Source organism: Neolamprologus brichardi, chromosome 1 (assembly GCF_056152115.1).
Source record: "Neolamprologus brichardi isolate AB-2024 chromosome 1, ASM5615211v1, whole genome shotgun sequence".
Classification (NCBI taxonomy): Eukaryota; Metazoa; Chordata; class Actinopteri; order Cichliformes; family Cichlidae; genus Neolamprologus; species Neolamprologus brichardi.
The window spans coordinates 17,372,528-17,392,461 of record NC_142104.1 but is presented as its reverse complement, the minus strand read 5'-3'; the positions used below and the strand labels follow the sequence as shown (position 1 = coordinate 17,392,461).

At 39.1% G+C, this 19,934-nt stretch overlaps 1 protein-coding gene and 1 long non-coding RNA gene across 2 annotated transcripts; one reads left to right on the top strand and one right to left on the bottom strand.

Annotated features, from left to right (window-relative positions):
• Positions 1-1,563: 1,563 nt before the first annotated feature.
• On the bottom strand, positions 1,564-5,015 carry foxf1 (forkhead box F1). The gene is made up of 2 exons (XM_006780016.3): positions 3,736-5,015; positions 1,564-2,497 (listed from the first exon to the last, which is right to left on the bottom strand). Exons 1-2 carry the CDS (start codon positions 4,712-4,714, stop codon positions 2,334-2,336), a joined length of 1,143 nt encoding a protein of 380 aa, XP_006780079.1. The 5' UTR covers positions 4,715-5,015; the 3' UTR covers positions 1,564-2,333.
• A 744-nt stretch (positions 5,016-5,759) lies between these two features.
• LOC118453680 (uncharacterized) lies at positions 5,760-15,212 on the top strand. The gene is made up of 3 exons (XR_004843395.2): positions 5,760-5,930; positions 11,621-11,820; positions 14,566-15,212. It is a non-coding gene; the product is annotated as an uncharacterized LOC118453680 (long non-coding RNA).
• Positions 15,213-19,934: the final 4,722 nt, after the last annotated feature.

Sequence of the window (19,934 nt, the reverse complement as noted above, 5' to 3'; positions counted from 1 at the left end):
CACACAAACATCAGCAAACATGACTTAACCATCAAGATTAAAGAAGATAACAAAAGGCCTCAAACCGCAGTTGGTTTACTTAATCTAAATCACAAGCATGAGCATCGGATTAATCTGCATTGACTGTGTTGATGCACTTAATAGATTGTACCCACCATACTCTTACATTAGGAACAACTTTTTAAACGCCATAAATGTTGCTTGAAACTTACAAAGAAATTTAAAATAAGAAACGACGTCCGGATTTATTTATTTTTTTAATGATTTGCGGTCATTCAGATGAAAAAATTGCCAAATTGGTTTTAAGCCGCACAGACATGCGTGTATGTGAATGTCGAAAAACAACAGTTTGGATCAGAAATCTGATAAAGAAAAAAAAACGTGTCCCTTATAATAATTTGCATCTGTAAAATTTAAATATTTTGACTCTGAGATAAGACAACCAGGATTTTACACAGTACAATACACGTTATGCGTATTATTTATGAGTACTTTTAACTGCTTATTATTTTTGTGTCTTTGCAGTATCATGATTGGTATATCTATTTTATGTAACAAAAACAACGCGTTTTAGATGAGAAATAAAGATGTTCTTCTTTATGAAAAATCGGCCCTACTTTTTTTCTTTGTTTTTAATTTTCCTAGGCCAATTTTCTGTTGTATAATTACGCATTTTGCGGAACACTCCAAAACTAATTATTACAAAGTTATGCTGCTTAAATTAGATCAGCGCAATTTATTGTATTTCCACCATGGCAAGAAATGTTTTTTGGACAAATGCGTCTGAGGAAAACAACTGCCTCACTGCCAAAGCAACGGGACTGCTGCAGGTTTTCACCCTGTAACCAGACGCGTGTGAGATCTCTGCCTCGGATTTGTTACGCCTTAACTGCTGCACACACTCAACAGATCGAAGACATGTTACGATTAACCTTTCAAACCAGTGACTGTTAATGTTCACCAGTCGACCAATGGATTGGGAAAAGTTTAGTTTCTTCTAATAATTCTAATTTTCAAAGTTGGACATCAACTGTAGGTGAAAACAACAGACTGCTGCAGTAATTGCTTAAAATAGAAGACCTAACTGCACCACAGTGACAACTGTCTGTAGTACCGAGGGTACCGGTTGTGCTTTAAAACCCATATAAACGAACCATGCTTTACATTAAAGAATTGCAATAATATACATTTACATGAGAAGGTTGCTGAATAATTGGACACACACACAAAAAAAGCTTCCCATCTTTAAATAAGCTAATTTGGGGTTAATTATGCAATAAGGATCACTGTCTTTGCATCTGTTTACAAGGCATGTTTGCTTGCAGGACCATCGCCCCCGAAAATTGTCTGTGTGCGATAAAATCGAAATGTATCACGTTTGGTGGAATTGCCGGCTTAAAGAGCCGAAAAGATATTTTATTTCTTAATGCTTTGTTGTAATATAGTCTAAAGACAAACCCTCGCTGATGGACCCTTTGCTAGACCCCCCCCCCCCCCCCCCCCTTCTTCTACCAATGTGTATACAATGCTGAAAGTAATGGTCTACATACATCTGACACAAAAGACATAACAGTGTTTACAATATATCCTCAATTTTCATTTTAAAACAAATAATAAGCGTTCTGACAAATATTGCCAATAAAGCATATAACTCCTTGGCCAGTTCGCCTGAAATTAAAATATAGGCCTACAGAATAAATAAAAAAAAAAGTTGCGCTTATAGGTTATTCAAAAAGTGCCGTCATTGTTTTTACACAGTATACAGTATATGGACTTACATTATACAGGCTATGTAACGTCCATAATTGTTCATCTCAGAATCTAACATTTGTATGTAAGTCCAAAAAAATGAAATAAAAGAAAAAAAAGGTAAAAACATGAGACGGGGAAATGTGTGCATTTTTTTTTCTTTTTTTTCTCTTTTTTTTTTAAACATTGACCTACTTTAACAAGATGAATACACAAGAACAAAAGTGTGAAGTGGTAGTCATCCGCTCTGCAGGACTAAGTACCAAACAACAGCAGGGTGTCTTACGCCCACGCTTTACCCCGCTGGTCGATGTTGATGAAGATGGAATAAAGGAGTTTGTTTTTAATTATTATTATATATTATTATGTGGTTGCTTTCTAATTGGCCTGTCTCCGTGTCTCTGTCGCTGTGTGTAACAGTACAGAGAAGTAGTCCGATCTACTTGAAGCAGTGAGCACTCTCCAGGACTGGGGCATGCCTCTCAGTGGTAGTTTACTCATTCGTTGTTCATTTCAGTCCGTTTTGCTTCATGGCTCAAGTCTGTGACACCATCTTCTAGTCTCTAGACTGTCCGCGGAGGACATCACATCACGCAGGGCTTAATGTCCTGGTAGGAGACCTGTTGGTGGTGATAGTAGGAGCCGCTGCTCGGTGAGTGCATGGCTGAGGAAGTCATGGCGTTGAACGAGAAGACGAACTCCTTTCGGTCACACATGCTGGGAGACTGGGAATGGTACCGAGGAATACCTGCAAAAAAGCATTTAAAACATGAATGGAAATGCTACTAATAATAATAATTTTAAAGGGTCACTTTTAAATGTAATGTACTTGAAGGCTAGGTTACTTTATGTTCCCCCAGTTAAGAAAAATGTTGTTTATAGTTCTGAAATAAAAAGTTATTTAAATGCTTACAAGTTATTTGCAACACGATTTGATTGGTAAACTTGCTGATACTAATTATCCAGTTCTACAGACCTTCGCTATGCGTTCTGGAAACCCTAATAATAAAACTGTTATATGTGATAATAATAATAATAATAATAATAATAATAATAATAATAATAATAATAATAATAATATGCTCTATATCTACCATATTTTACCGCAAAAAGATGGCTGTATGTGTAGGTACTTTATATTCTGTGTAAGAAAGACGTTTATATTTGTAAATTGAGCTTCACTCTATTATACTAACTGAAATGCATGCATTCCTCTTAGGGCCAAAGTCCATTTAGTAAGCACGATAAAGATTGTCAAAAGGGGAGGCGGGCTTGAAGGGCTAATTGACAGTGGCCCCTTTGCACGCCAGTCCCGGAGGACCGAGAGCCTCGAGGCAAGGCAGGCTGGACCTAACCGCGCTTGTTTTTTTTGTTTTTTTGTCCACAGATTGGCGTGACTCTAAACTCTCCCGGTAGACTCTTTCAACCATCTGATTTATTATTTTTTAATACCACACGTTCAGGAGGTTTGAACCCCCCTGGTCTTCTGTCTGGGTTTTATTTTAATAAACCTGATTTATTATGTTTAATGGTTCACAAAATACTGGAACTTTATTTACGAAAAAAAGTGGTTAAGTTGTGTTGTATCATTTCCTTAATAGCCTTAATTCCAATCCCTCAATTATGCACAGCACAGATAAGCCTTATGTTTACTGACTGCAGAATAAATCCGGCGCATTTCAGTGTGATGCTCTTCAGAATTACTCAACATTTCCACTAGGCCCAAGTTTGGCGCATGATATGTGAAATCAAATTCTGTAAACCACAGACATATGTGGACAGTATATTATCTCTGTCTCTATCCTCTAATAACCAAAGCGTCTTAATTTGAATAAAATCTTTGTTTCGTTTATCTTTGTCATAGCTCGCAAATGTTCTTTATAACATCAGGCCCGGCTTTTCTGAACCTTTTGCGCTTTTTTTTTTTAAATTAGAAAATTATATATATATATATATATATACACACACACACATATATAAACTTACCTTGTAAATCTGTGGTGCTGTGGCCATTCTGGTGCAGGTATGGTTGGTCTAGTGAATGTGTGGGCAAACTTGGCTGCAGTGGGTTCGCTCCTGGATTACAGGGGGACAGAGGCTGCTGCTTGATGTAGGAAGCCCCGTTATTCAATGAGGCCGAAGGGGCTGGAGCCCACGCAGAGGCTGAACTCGAGTATACGGGATGAGGCTCCATGACTCCTCCGCTGGTGAGCAGAGGGGAGGCGGAATTGTCGTGGTGGGGATAATCACTCCCAGTGGATCCTGTACAACTTCCCATGTAGGAATGTCCACTGTTGGTCGACAAGTGTGACATGGAGTGTCCGGACAGACCCATCCCTTCCATGTTACCTGCCAAGTGTCCATTCATCATCCCAATCCCACTGTCCAGAGACAAACTGTTGGGCGGACAGGATAGGCCCCCGCCGCTCCCTTGGAAGTTGTAAGACTCGGGGATGTGGTTGAATCCCAGGCCGTTCATCATGCTGTACATGGGCTTCAGCGCCTGGCACTTGCGCCTAAAACCCCTGGGTCTCCTTCTGAAGGAGCCTTCCTCGAACATAAACTCACTAGCCGGGTCAATAGTCCAGTAGTGTCCTTTCCCCGGTCGACCGAGGCCTTTGGGCAACTTAATGAAGCACTCGTTCAGGGACAAGTTGTGACGCACGGAGTTCTTCCATCCCTGGTACGAGCCCCGAAAAAACGGGAAGCGGCTCTGTAGAAACTGATATATTTCACTGAGGGTCAGGCGTTTTGTTGGAGAGCTCTGAATAGCCATAACTATTAAAGCTATGTAGGAATAAGGTGGTTTCTCTGGTCGTCGGATCCCTGCGTTTGTCTTTTTGGTTTTCGTAGTGGAGGAGGCAGTTTCCATCACCACCGTTTGTCCGTGTGGCTTCTCCGGAGCAGACATCGGGCTGCTCTGGGCAGGAGTCTGTGCTGGGGGCTGCTGAACCTCTGCCGTCATTAGTTAAATTTAATCTTCGAGACGGAAAACAAAAACAGAATTGCTTTTCCACCTATAAAAAATAGTAAGTTAGGTACTAAATTGGTGTCATAAAGAAAAAAAAAATCTAATAATGATAGTGGCGATAGAGGCAAATGCGCGATTATCTTCTTAGCTGTTGCTTTTGATTCAGTCCTGCGGCAGTCTGAAGCCGGACCGCCTTGTACGCAGTGCCCGAAATGGGATAAAGAGAAGAACAGGAGCCGCTTTCCACTTCAGTTGGTGTGTTGTCGTGCGTCCGAGGAGCTCACTTTTTACTTATCTGTTGCCATCGGCGCATTGGAAGCTGTATGTCTTGGTCATCCTAATGTTGGGACCCGCCCAGTTCCCCGATTGCCCTCCTACTCAAGTGGTGGGCTGTAAGCTTGCACGTCTGTGTGCGTTCACTTTTCAGTGAAATCTTTCTTTTCCCTCCGTCCTTACACAGAAATAGAGAATATATCTCACATATAACATTTAATTTCAAGGACCCATACGCTAACACATCCCTCAGAGCACAAATAAATTCAAATGCCCGTTAATGATTTGCATAAGCTTATACTATTTAAGTGAATGCATTAGATTCAGCATTCGGATACAGATTTTGGTTTTGCTTGTTCTCTAATACGATGTTCTTTTTAGGGTTATGATCATTCTAACACTATTTATACAACTGATATCTGTTGTTAAACCTGCAAGCAGTATCCCGCCATTGCAGGCCATATAACCCAAGAGCCACACGACTGCAGCCTTGTTATGTCTCCTTTGTAATTAAAACGATTAAAAAAAGCTACTTTATATCACATTTTTAGTATATGGAAAACATTTACCAGAGAACATGCCCCTCATATTCAAAACCACCCTCTTGATTTCTGTAAAAGATAGACAGGAACATGGGCAGGATGTTTATACAGCAAAATGTAAACATTTTCCCTGGCCTTCTTTAAATAAAAAATCAAGCAAAAGCCCAGTTAGATCAGCTAATACTCAATCTGATGCGATATGCTTGCCTGTTCGGAGAGTCGATGCGGACATTTTAACACATGAATATTGTTTGTGTAATGTAGTCATAATATTTACGCAGGGACGCAAGAGGAGTGAGGTGGAAGCTCCTCCGAACTCTGAACACAGAAACTCGGACTGGCACTTGAGATCGACTCCTGCAGGCACTTCTCCATCGAATGATCGTGGAATTGAAGTAAGGTGGATTTAAGGCTTTCATTCACAGGATTACTAACAGTGATGCAGCTCTTTAATCCCCACAGCAGGAGACGTAGATTGTTCGATTTGCATTATGTTACATAATATAGGACAATTAGAAAAGTTGAGTTCAAATTTGGATCAAGCTCTGCCTTCTTGCACTAAGTGACAGTTTACTTGGAAAATGGTTGTTTTCTTTTTTTCCAACACTGAAAAACCAACTTTAAGATCGCTGTATTGCTCTCTCACAAAATTGCGCGCGAGAGCTACTGGAAGTCGAGGAGTATAGCCTGAAACTGTTGACAGTAGGTTGGTTATTGTTCCCTGGAGATCTCGATAGCTGCAGCCTGCAACCTTTTGAATTCAGTTAGATGAGCGCGTGCTTCTGCTCGCTGTCGGCGTTATTGTTTTTTAGGGGTTCGTGACTGTTGATTTTGGCACCGTGGACATAAATAAGAGGCGAATATATGTATTTTGGTTCGTGCGTAAAACCAGTGTTTGACGACTCCATTGTGCGCAAAAATCCTGTAATCTTTTCAAGGAGTTCCGTTTGAGGTGACACATTTTAATCAAACTCAGTGTATAAGTAAAATATCGCGCGGTTTATTAATGTTCCAACTGATTAAATTCCCCAGTGCCAAAACATAAGCGGGCGGTTTTCTTTTGTTCCAGGTAGTTCGCCAAAGGGAAATCGAGAAAACAATTCATTGTAAAAAAAAAAAAAAAATCATCGTCAGCCCAAAGGTGACAGCCGTGCCAAGGTTAGATTTTACTGTTGCAAAGGAGATTTAGAACCACGGATAAGTGAATGTAAGTATTGTTTTAACCAGTGCCTGTTCGGCCAATCGCCTGAAGTGAGGGCCACACATTTATCAGCATAGCAGACCACCCAGCGCGCACCAGGGGCAGGCGCGCTCCCGTCCTCTTTCTGCCCACTGCATTTAATTACCGCTGATGACTTCATACCATTCTTTGTCTCACGTTCTTTAGAGTCATGTTATTTGCAAATATATCTATATATACAAAAGCATTTATATAGCTGGGGGGATGTGTCTCTGGTGTTTAAGAAGAAATTATCTGTTTGATGGCCTCTGCTGCGTATTCACACGGTGCAAAGTTATATATTTTCATAATGGAGAAATCGATTAAAGGTATTATTCACCCTCAGAATATCACTTAGTACAAGTAGTACAAGAATACAGGAATATTATACAGTACAAGTACAAGAAATGGCCTTTTTTGTATCTAATGGAAAGAGCGAGTTTTGAAAATCTTTTTGCCCCTCCTATGGACAGGTATGCCAACGCGCGCGTGCACACACACACACACACACACACACACACACACACACACACACACACACACACACACACACACACACACAAACAAACTGCCTAAAAGGTGGCATATTATGTTCATCATCACTGGGGCTGGAGATCCGAGGTCAGAGCCTCCCCTTTGCTGTGTCGCAGACGAAGTCGTGCACTTTTCCGTGACGTCGCATCTTGAAATATTTGACAGCGATGCATCCTCAGGAATGCTTGTCCACTTAGGTGGAGGTACACCGCAGAGCGCACAGTACTGACAGGCTTTCCGGGTCGCCTCACTAGTATTTACTGAAACAGATTTTTGGTTGATCACGTTGTTACAATAATCTGCTGACCTGTACGTAGACATTTTTTTGTTTGTCACATTCTTACTTTAGAGAGCCTACATTTCATAGGATCACACCTATGATAGATAATAATAATGAAAAAAAAAACTATGTATGTATATGAAATTGAATTATTTTCCAATTCAGTCTAAGCAGCATTGCCATGTTCTTCAGCTCAGTCTTGCCACTACGCACAAAACAAAAAAACAACAACAAAAAACAGAAACTTACTGATATCTGATATTACGTGATTAAATGATAAACTGAGGTGCTGTGATCTGTAGTCAAAGCAATGCTGCGTTGTCATACATCATCTAAGAAAGACTTGACATTATAAAGTTTGAAATAATTTCCTTGTCACGAGTATTACATTATGCCTACACCTGGCGGATCACAGATTTAAAAGAAGCGGAAGCTATGATCTTAATTTGATTTGGACTCTGAACAAAATACAAGGTCGGCGAGATTAGGCCTAAGGTGCAGAGAGACTCTCAGAATATTAGGTGCAATAACTTGATTAAATGTTTCTTTCTTTAACTAATAAACCGTTTCCCTCTTCGGTGGTAAAGGAGGAGGGTCACAGAGAGGCCGCAGGGACTTGTTTCAAGGAGTGTATGACAAGTAATCGATCAACTGGCTGTAAATTCGACCGACTTGAACTTGAAATAAGTTTTTAGGCAAAATTTTCTAATACGTTTTTATTTTATAAACAGTACTTGTAAACGGGAATAAGACATGGATAGCAAAAAACCCGAACAAAAAAACACATGAATAAATGTTTCCATTAATGTCGTTTGTTTGACCTAAACTGACTGCAAATCTGAGAAAGAAAAACACATTTTTAATTATTATGAGCTCGAATCAACACATACAAAATAAGATCTAATCTCAGTCTCTCAGGGAGCTGAAATCAATTAACAAAGACATGAATGGCTGTTAATAAGAGAATCTGGTTCAGAGTTTGAATTATCGTATTTTTTAACGACATAGGTTTTTCTCTTTACTTTTACTATTTTTACGTGTTCTACAGAACTGAAATGTCAGCAACTCTTTAAATGCACAAATAGTGCCGAGCTCTCAGTTTTGCACACAAATGCTCGAGAAAAATGTAAAAAATAAAAGTGTTTATTTCGCATTTATAAGAATTCTGATACATATTTAATGCTTTGTTGACTAACATTAATAACCCAAATAAAAAAAGTAATCCGATTGAAATGTTATTCATATATATGTGGTTATGATGTTTTTTAAACATTTTTACACAATTTGTATTCTTAACTGTGTAAGATGGGTTTCTGGCTCTTTGCTTCTGCAGTGTCGCCTGTAGTTCACTCAGCATTGTCACTTTAATTAAAAACAGTGTGTCCTAATGTCGGAGTAGGCACCCCCTCATCACTTTCCCTGCGCTGTAGGTGGTCGTGTATATTTTCGTTTAAGTGGTGTTTATGTGATCGAGAAGGGACGGGATTGCTAGCAGACCGCTGATTGCGCGCGTTGGGCCACTATGTGGATTTGAAGTGTATTTGATGGGCACTGCAGTCTCCAGTAATCAGCTGCTGCAGAAATGGCTTTATGATCATTTAATTTTCCAGATAAGATATCGGTACTACAAAGAAAAGTAGTTACCTCTAATCTGCTCATCAACACATGTTTTCAATATTTTTTCTAACCTCATCAATTCTGACAGAGATGTCCACAACTTTTATAGAAATGTTTGATTTTGCTCAAATTAAAAGGATGCACACAATCGCGCTTCCGTAGGTCCCTAGAGTATGACACTGAGACGAAGTTACTTATATGAGCACTACTGACAAATCAAAGGATAAATCAATGTTTCCAGCCTGTGCGCCATGTTGAAGATATCGGAGTCTGATGGATATAAAAATGTGTAAGTAAATCTTATCTCAGTTAATTTGTGTTACCTTTCCCCCAAAAAAGGGGAGGATTTATTTAATCAGAAAATTAAATTTTACAGTGCGATCATTTTAATTGGAATTCGTGGAAGAGTGTGAAAACACAGCCTTGCTTAGTTGTTTTAAGTTTCCCATCGGTTACATTCTGGTGTCACGTCTCACACAGAGACATACAGCCACCTGCCTGCATCCGCCTCACACCCGCACTAACAGCTGTGTTGTTATCAATTCCTTCGATTCAGCTTTATTTCTGTAGCGCCACATCACAACACGATTTATCTAAGGGCATTCTAGATAGCAAAATAATAACCTTCTATTGTCATGGAAGGTCCCCTGCAGAAAAAAAAACTTCCTGCAGGACTAGAAGCGCAGAGAGGGGAGCATTAAAGGGGGGAGAGGAGAGACAAAAAGATAAACTCGGAGAAACAGCAGACAATAAACATTGAGTAGGTTGGTCAGGTCAGTGACCTTATCCTTAGACTTAAACTGACAACTGCGAGTCCTCCACAGAGATAATAATACCGTACAGCATGAATTCAGATTGAAACCATGAACTGAATGAATTTGTTTTAGTTAAATTAACCCCAGGCATCGTTGGGATATCTTATACTGTAACTGTAAAATTAGTACTAGAGTCCTTTAAGCTTTTGGTCATCTGGTAATCCATTTTAGATTTATATGTTGGATAGAGGAGCATTTTTTCTTTTTTTTTTTGTCATTATCAGTTAACAGATAAAGAGGTTATCATACCAAAGTATGAGTCATTGGTTTAAAAAACGCTATTGTGAGAACCCCAGGCTGCTCAGCAACACTTCACACGCCTTCCCGCAACTGTCCCTCGTGTGCCATATTGTCAAATTATAGACAGCCCACTCCCACTCCTGTTTTCTTTCTTTTTCTTCTAGATTCACTTGTTTGTCACATGTAAAAGCAAATTTGACCCTGTCTTTTTATTTTTTTTTAAATTGTCTTCTTTCGACATCCTCATGTCGAAGCATTCCTTTCAGACAATGAAAAAACAAGCATGAAAGCATATGTAAAATTCTTTCTGGTTTATTTTGTGATTATAAGCAGTACCACATAATTTGACATGAAGGACAGCAGTGGGGAGAATTTGGCAGGTCCGGAGCTTTCACAAATTCCTGACTTTCCAAATGTGGTTAGCACTTGTAGGGAAAATGCTTCATAATTTTATATACCTGTATATAGCAGCAAACTGGTGTTTCAGTAAGTTTGTAACTTTTTGGATGTGTGTGTGTTTAAAAAGAAAGTCAAAAGGGCAGAATTCAAAGGAAAGAGAAAAATACTATTTAAAAATGTACATTACATACAATAGACACACAATATACATTTTATTTACAAAGTTAAAGCATTCATGGTATGTTTTTTTAATGGCTCAGTGGCTGTTTTCATATTTAGTTATGTATTAACGCAATTTCTATAAAAAATATTTCACAATGTTCCTTAATATAATCAATTTTCAATGATTTTCTTGCATTATTTTTTAAATAATATTTTATTTTGGTTTCTTGAAAACATTATAATCAAAAGTTTAATTAAAAAAACAATACACTGCAAAGCTTGTCAGAGTAATAGTAAGATTGGTTATTTTGGTGAATAAGAGATGATTAAAGCAGCAGTTACACTAGCAAAATATTGAATGACAGCATGTGATATTTCTCAAAGTTTCCGGTTTCCTTCAGTGGGAGTGATGGTGTGTGGTCTTCATATTTGTTTGCTTTCCTTTTAGTAAAGTTTTATTTAAATGCATAGAATATTTAAACTAGGACATACTTGTCGTCATCATGCACGCGTGTTCCTGAATCGTTCTGTTTTTTGCATTTAAGTTAATTTAGGGCTCAGTTTGATTCATCCAAAGCTGCTTTGTGTGTTAATTAGCTTTTATTCATGATAAAAGTATCTATCTGATTCAAAGCCTTGATTAAACGCATTATACTTGTGGCAGTATGATTTTTTGTTTCTTGTGTGACATTATCTGGTGGATTTTTTAAAAGTCGCTGCACATTGTTTTGTGCTCAACATAAATATGACATTTTTTTAGACGCTTTCCTGCATCACGGCCTTACTATTTCTCTCTCTCCCTCTATTTTTTTTAAAAAGAAAAGACTCAATCCCACACAGTGAGTTCGAGCCTGTTTGGTGCTCCACCCTGGAGTCCTGCACACCTCCCAGGGCCGGTCCATCATGGTCTGTCTAATGCAGGCAAAGACATCAATAATGAGAGCTGAAGCAGAAACCACAGCGGAGAACACAAAAGAGAGAGGGAGGGCACACACAGGCCGCAATTGGCTCTGCTGCAGGTTAGCTTCTTTGATATTGCCTTGATTTCAGTTTGATGGGTGCACATGGGGCGACATGGGTTTATACGTATGTGTTTACATAATATGTATGGTGTTTACGCACAGCCCACCGACTCTTTTTTTCTTTACTCTGAAGGGGGATTTTCCTGTGGCAAGCTGCTTCGGAAAAAGCAATTAAGAATTCCCAAACAGTACACCACAATGGGAGATATCGTTTGTGCAATGTGTGTTCCATGTCCCTCACAGTTTTTGTCTGGAATGGGTTGACTATTTTTAATCTGCACATAACCGAATCCACCTACAGACAAACCACAAATTGAATGAAGGGGAGGGGGATGAGTGGGCACTATAATTGCCTATTGTGGAGCTCAAACTCCTCTGTTCTGCCATAAACAGCTTTTGGTAGTTCACAACTTGATACCCAGTGCTCTTGAAATGAGGGCATATCCTTGTCGTCTGTGGGAACCCATTGCCAGGCAGTGGTTGGAATCAGTCAGGAATGCTTTGGGATGGTAACTGGATTCAGTTGTGATGCCCAGCTCTCCACAGCGGAACACTAGGGTGGGAAAAAGGCCGGGAGCATTTCCTGAGTGGAGGGGGGTCCCAGCGAAGCATCACGCGCATGGGCATCATGTGACAGAGACCCTGCCAGGTTTAGGCTATGATCCCAAGTGAAGAGAGGAGTAGAGAGGAGTACACCCGTTAGGAGAGGTGTGGTTGGTGCGGTAGGCAGTGCCAGGGAAATAAATGAGAGGACAGGGAGAGGCTGAATGAAGAAAGAAGCCTAAATATTGTAAGTGCAATGTAGTGTAACCCCTGAAGGACTAGTCAAGAGCTCAACAAAAGAGGAGGGTAAAATGTTGGCATCTGTCTGAATTATTTATTCATTTATTTATTGTGAAAAATGTGAATTGATTTGTTAAATAGCCTTTTTAAATTGTTAGAAATTATTTAGAGATTCATTTTTTGTGTTGAGTTTTTGTATTTGTTTAGATTCGCCTTCATTCATGTTTTGAGTTTAGCTGCTCACAAAATATGCAAAACAACAGTAATGTTTCATACAGCCAAATCAAATAAAGAAGCTCCTCCCTTATTCAGATGGGGTCACCACAGTGGGTAGCTCCACGTGTTTGATTTGGCAGGTTTTATACAGCGGAGGCTTTCCTGATGCAATTCCTAAGGGATTTGTGTCTCTTCCCAGGTTCAAACCAGGGATCTTTTGCTTGTTGGGCAAATGTGTAGATCACTGTGGAAACAAAAATATAAAAGTTTATAATTTTTTTTAAAACTGTGTACACAGCAGGGAGGTTTTAACAGCCTCATTGGCTCACCACCAGAGGTTTTGCATTTAATGAGAGGAAGCGTGCTTGAAAAGAAAGTGTCTATGATTTCAAAATGAACAGGTTATTAACAAACAAGTGTCCTCAGCACACTGCAAATCACTGCCCAAGTCTTCAAGGGGCAATGGCATCAGATTCGGTAAATTTTGGTACATCTGTTCACAATAAAAGGCCACGATCGCCTCTGAGTTTTTTAACTGTAAAAAATGAATGCAGTCCAACTATTTATTTATCTTTTGAAATTTAACCTCAGTGGAGACCACCATAAAGTGTGTGCCTGTGTGTTGTGATTTGACTAAGTTATTGCTCTGAGATGAAGGGGGTGTGACCTATGTGGCAATCTGTGCAAATTGTGTGACAGAAAAACACAACAGAACAAATATTGTTGCACAAAAAAAAAGAAAGAAAAGAAAAAAAAAATAGCAGTTTGTTTGTTCATTTCCCTTCCTGTATTTGATAATGCTTTCATCTCCAAACTCAACTGCAACAAACCACATTTTAAAGCCACTATAACGAAGCCAACAGATGTTATTTTAACAGTGTTTGTTTAAGCTCAACGCACCACTTACATGTTCGTTTGGACTTGGGAAAAATAAGAGTGTGAATCCGTCCATCCGTCTGGCTCTGTGTCTGCTTTTCTGTGCAGTCAGTGGCTGCATCATCGTTGTTATTGCGTGCTTCTTGCAGCTGCCTATGCCGTTGATACATGTATTCATGTATCAGTGTATATGAGAGTCTCGCTGACTAAATATTGGTGTGTATATGTGTCCAGACTGGTGCTGGCAACCAGACATTTCTCTCTTTGGCTTGTGTAAATGTTGTGGTGATCTTGGGAAGAATCTTACCTTATGGTTGTCAAAGGGCTTTTTATTTCCACCTGCTACCGGCCTCTTTCCGCTGGTCTGCTCTATAACAATGGTACTGCGAAAGCTGCGGAGTTTAAAGTGATTTATGTTAGACTGTATTTGGCCCTTCTTCAGATTGGGGCCTGAAAGGAAGTGGCTATCCCTCCCTTCCACCTTAAATACCCTGCAGGCTTCAAGAGCTGATCAGGACTTTCTTAGGCATCTCATTTTAACAAAGTGCCAATGTGCTCAAAAGACTAGCTGGCAGGTGCAGATAAACAATGTTTTCAAGACTTATAAGTCAATTTACCAGCACATAAAACACAATGTAGTTCATTTCTGCAATACACTCAAACCCAGATTTAGCCCCTCCATCCTTTCTCTAGCCATCACTCTTTTTTCTGGTCCTGTCACGGGGGAAAAGAGATACAGCCTCATCCCCACTGCATTCTTTCCATTTTCCTGAAGAGGAGCGTGGCAGAGAAGGCAATCTATCACCCAAACTGTCCGTCCATCTCTCTCCCTAATTCTAACTGTGTTTCTCTTTCTCCTTCCTCTAGGCTAGAGTGGGCAGGCATGCGGCTTTGGCCACAGGAAGCTGTGAATTCTTTGGAGAATGGAAGATGTCTTATGGAGAGACATACTGGCCCTCCACCCACCCACTCACCACCTCAAAATGACCCCTGACCCTTTTCATGTGTTTATATCAGACCGTGGAAGTGAGAAATAGTGATGAGTCACTCTGGCTGTGTGTTTACACTCTGGAGTCACGCAAGGAAGGAAATCAGCCACGGTCTGCTAAAAGTGGCGAGGTGAGAGAGAATAGCTGCAGTCCCAAGTGCTGCAGTGATTTACCTCAGAGCCAGAATTTGCTTCGTGTCATCTCTGCTGTGAAAACTTTCAACCTGCAGAAAAGCACAGTAGACCTTTGTGGAGGAAAAGGGCCAAAACAAGTAGTAGCCACTGAGGATAGGTGTGCGTATGAGAGAAAGATACGGAATATTTCAGGAAACATAACAGTTAGAATAAGTAAAATAATTATTTCATCAGAATGCATGTCATCGAGATGTTACAGAGTTCTTAATATGTTGGACTTTTGTGTTTTGTTAGAGATGACCACGTTTAATTTGATTGCACTTTAATCATTCGCACACTTCACTGTATTTAAATGAAAACCTACACTCGCACACATTCCCTTTGTTTTTAAGAAGAGCTGTTTTTAAAACTCATCACTGCACATTTAACTGTGTTATTCATCTTTCACAAATATTTTTTAGGAGTATTAAATAACCAACTAAAACTGCTATTACACTTTCACCTGGCATTGTTTTGAACCAGGAGTTTATGCGATTGAGTTTTTGCAGTCGATGATTTTCAAAAGAAAAAACAAAGCAGCAAACATTTGAAAACCTTTGCAGCATATTTTAACATTTTACTTGAATATTTCAAATGATCTCACCCTCCTAACTGTCTCCAGGTTGGACAATATCCCAAAAAAATATTATTTTATTAGATTATTAAAATACTTGATGTATAAATGTGATTTTTTTTTTTTTTTTTAAAGCAAAGCAGATTACATGAAAGCAAAAAAGAGTCCATTCTAATGACTACAGCGATATGCGGGTGTGAAAATATTTCATAAAAATACAAAGTTAGCCGAGTTTCTGGGTGACATATTTTTACTGATATGCATAAAACAATTAAAATCTGAAATGTAAATTTCTGGTGGAAGACAAACATAACACTGTTTGCTGATCTTACTTCATCATTGCCATCAAAACCAGTTGTGTTGTGCTCAGGAAGCCTTTATGTTCAGTGTACTGTAAGGTGTGTTTACTGTGGCTTCCACCAGTGTTTCAACCACAGTGTCATTGTTGTCCTCCACTGTGCGTGACTTTAGCTTTTAAATTGCACAACTGTTGTTTGCGAGACAGAGCTGTAGTTACTGCCGCTGTGCTCTGTAAATAAAAAGTGACACTTTATTTCTTCCTGTCATTGCACTGGTGCAAGTACCTTCATTGCTGACTGCACCGCGTATCCTTTTACACACCCCCGTACACACCGCCACAATGAGAGAGTCAGCAGCTCTTATTTTGGCCGATCTCTCCTGAATTGTAAGTCCTGTCAGGGGTTTTGATTGATAGTTGCATTTATCACCATATTATTAAGTAATCAGGCTCACCACAGCTGGGCCTGAAGCTCCTTAATTCTAGCTAAAGTACACAACTTCATGCTAATTAAAGGTTTGGTAAACCTGTTTATTTTCGTGAATTTTTAGAATATAGTTGTGTGTGTTATTATGTGTTTTAAGTGTGCTGATTATTGCATTTGTATGCTCTCAGGAACATTTAGAGCCAAGCTTTACTGCTTCATGTTCATAAGAAAAACTGTGAATAATCACATGTGGAGAGAAATAATTCATGCTTCATATGCTGCATGTAGAATGTAGAATATTCAGCATTAGTAAAAAAAAAAAAATCTACAAAATGACAACAAGGGAATGAGACTAAATTCTGTAAATAACACAAGCGGGTGAAGCAGTCTGTGTTCTGTGGATCAGGAGAGGTTTGGTCTCGCTTTCTTAATAGAGCCTGCAGTGAGCTGCATTTGTGTATTCCTGAGGTAAACACAGTCATGGCAAAGTGGACGCGCTGCTGAGTGTGTCCTGACTGGAGACAGAGAGCACTGTGGCACTGTACTTTCTGAGATGCTGGCAGCTCTCTCGAGGTAGGGTTAATTTGATGAATGGCCATTTGCTAATGGGCCATGTATTAGGGTGAAAAAGCTCCTTTAAAAGCCATAGTTTGAGTCGTTTCTATGGGCAATTTGATTTAGGAATCAATCAAGTGGCAGATGTTCCATGTTGCATCAGTCAACTTTGTCCTGTACGCTTGCTTTTTACTTGATATGAATTGCTTGAATGACTGTGTGCAGTAATCAAAGCAGAACATAATTTCATATAAGTTAAAACATCAGTGAGGCCATACCTTGATTTTAAAAAGCAATTAGTTTTAGTTATTGTATATGTAAACTGAATAATGTTAAAAATGAAATATATAATCTTATTTTTTCTTTACCACCTCCTTAAGACTTTAGTACTTGCAGCGTTAAGTTGTTCCCAGGGAAGAAACGCAAGCTGGAGTTCCAATAAAGTTAATTTATGTTTTCTGTATATTCAGAATTTTTTTTGTGCAGTAAGATAAATACCTAAAGTGGAAAGACTGACAAATATATATGCATAAAGATTTCGTTTGTACTTATGTGTAATAACACTAAAAAGTTTTGTTCTTTTTTGTCTCTTTGATGCAGATTGTGTGTGTGTGTGTGTGTCGCAAAACTGTAATAATAGTGACACTAATAATTATATATAAAAATATTAAACATATGGCTGCTGGTGTTTGTGTAATAATTGATCCCGTATTTGTTACTATGCTTACTATGCTTCTGTTTTTATATGTTGTATGAAAAAAAAAAACTGAACGGCTATTTTGCAAAAATTGACAAAGTTTCCATGTTTTCAACAATAAATTTCCAATTTCTGCACAAACTTGAAATGCTGGTTGTGCATTTTTGATATTTGCCCTCCTTTCTCTACTTACAAAATCCACACATGAACAGACGAATAAATAAGACCTACTAATGGTGAACTCTGCAAGGCAAAACTTCAGTCAATAGCTTCTTTTTTTTCTACATACGGTAATCTTTTGCGTATGAAACCACTTAATCAGAGTTAAATTTAGCATTAGAGCCAAATTCAAGTGAACAACCACTTAAAGACTTTATGATGACTCTGGTTTTCTGTGGTAGGGTGTAGCGCACATATGATAAACATTGCCAGATACAAATTCAGAAATATTGAAGCTGCTGGTGGTCCTCATTTTTATTTATGTTAGCTTTTTTTCCCGAAGAATTGTAGGTCAGTGTTTGTACTGTCCAGTTTTCCAGCTAAGTAGACCTTGCAACTGAATGACACTTGATCAATAAATAATAACACTGCTTATCCGTGATATACAACAGGCTCAAGCGCTTGTGTTGTCTGTGACCTTGGACCTAAGTTTGGCTAAAAGCAGATTCACGCTGGCTTATCAGTGTTTCTGCAGAGGTCGTGTGAATCAGAAGAGCTCAAACATTCTTAAAATATATATTTTGAATACTGAAAAAAGTAGAAATGATCAGATGGATTGTAGTTGTGCCGCTGAAATTAAAGCCATTCAGCAGGAATCTTGAACATGTCTTCTTCATTGGTGAATATGCGTCAGTAATGAAGTGCAGAACTAGTTATATAGCATTATCTAGTTTAAAGCAACAAATACTCTGCAGTGTTTATCTAAAAATCACACTGTAGTGGATTGTACTTACAATCACTTCTGTCCTTAATATTAAGCAGAGAGTGACAGACACTCAAGATGTTAATTTTCCAGGAGGCCATGTGCCATTTCTCCATGTCCAAAACGCTTTATCTCAGGTGTTGGTAAGGACAGACTGAGAGACAGACAGCCACATGGTTCTACTTTTGCCTGCTAATTCCAGGGAATCAATCCTAAATGACACCTATGGGATACACAGAGTGGATTTCTCTCTGATGCAGATTGGTGGTGGTTTGCAGATGAAAGACAGTAAAATAAATAAAGTTGTGGCAAGCAGGCAGAACTCTTCTGTCCACACAGTACAACCATAATGGGATACATGCTGACATGCGGGAAGAAGTGGAGGCCTGCTCCTGTTTTCACCGCTGTTGCCATGGAAATGCTGATGGACTGCTGCTGCTCTTCCTAAATATCTCTGTTGACATTTGTTTTGAAAAACATTCTGTTTTTCGCTTTCAAAGGGTCGGAGAAAGTTACCAAACAAGTAGAATAATAGTGATTAGCAGAAGGCAGCTCTGTTTGCCGTTAACCTCTCAGCTTGCTGGTACTCTTTTAATCCTAAAACACGTCATTAAATCAAACTCAGCAGTATCAAATGGCTTTTTAACCTCCCCTAATTAATCTTTTCATCAGCTGCTGTGTCTGCGGTTGGCCTGAAGTAAGAATGGTAATGGTAAGGCAATCCTTGCTTGACTCATCCAGGCTGGGATCATACATGATACTCCTACAAGTTACTCCAACCTGCTTTTCCCCCCCGGTGCCAATGCAAATTCATTGTGTTGCACAATACAGGACATTTCACTCTTGTTGGGGTTTTTTTGCATCTCTATTTGAGCATGGCTTAAATTCAATTCCTACTGCCTATTGTGCTTACTGTTGAACTGTATTTGTACTTATTGTACTTGGTCTGCTGAAGGGGAAAGTGTGTGCTCAATGCAATGGCTGTATAAATAGGACTGTTTTGTGAACCATTTTGAAACCAGTCACAGTTCCACATGCAAATAGCATATATTATATCATGTAAAAATCCGCAGCCTCCAGTATGCATATGTTGAGAATGGACTTTTCAGAGACGTCAGATCTCTTCAACATCTACCTATTTATGCTATGATGACAAAGAACTAGAAGAGGCAAAATTTAAAAACATCTGTCTAGGTAATTGCAAATTCTTGTGAGGAAAAAAAGCCATTTTAATTCAAGCCAAGCCAACTTGGGGGATTTTTATAGAACTTCATATGTGTCCATGGGGAATCTTTAAAACTGAAATGGACTCGTTAAAAAGGTAGAAGCAGTTACACAAATGTCCCTCTTATTGGCTCAATAATTAGCACCAAATAGCCTGCAGATAACAGAGGGGCATTATCAAGTTTTTGTCACTGGTGCCACTGAAGTGATTTATTCAGATTCTGGTCAACTCCCGTCTGATGCACTTTAACAAATCACAGCCTGGGGACTAGCAACCCCCCACCCCACTCACCTCTGTCTCCCTCTGACCCCCACACACTCACAGTGACAAGGTCTAACACTGCTATCACCCAAAGTCAAGCCATCCTACACTTCAG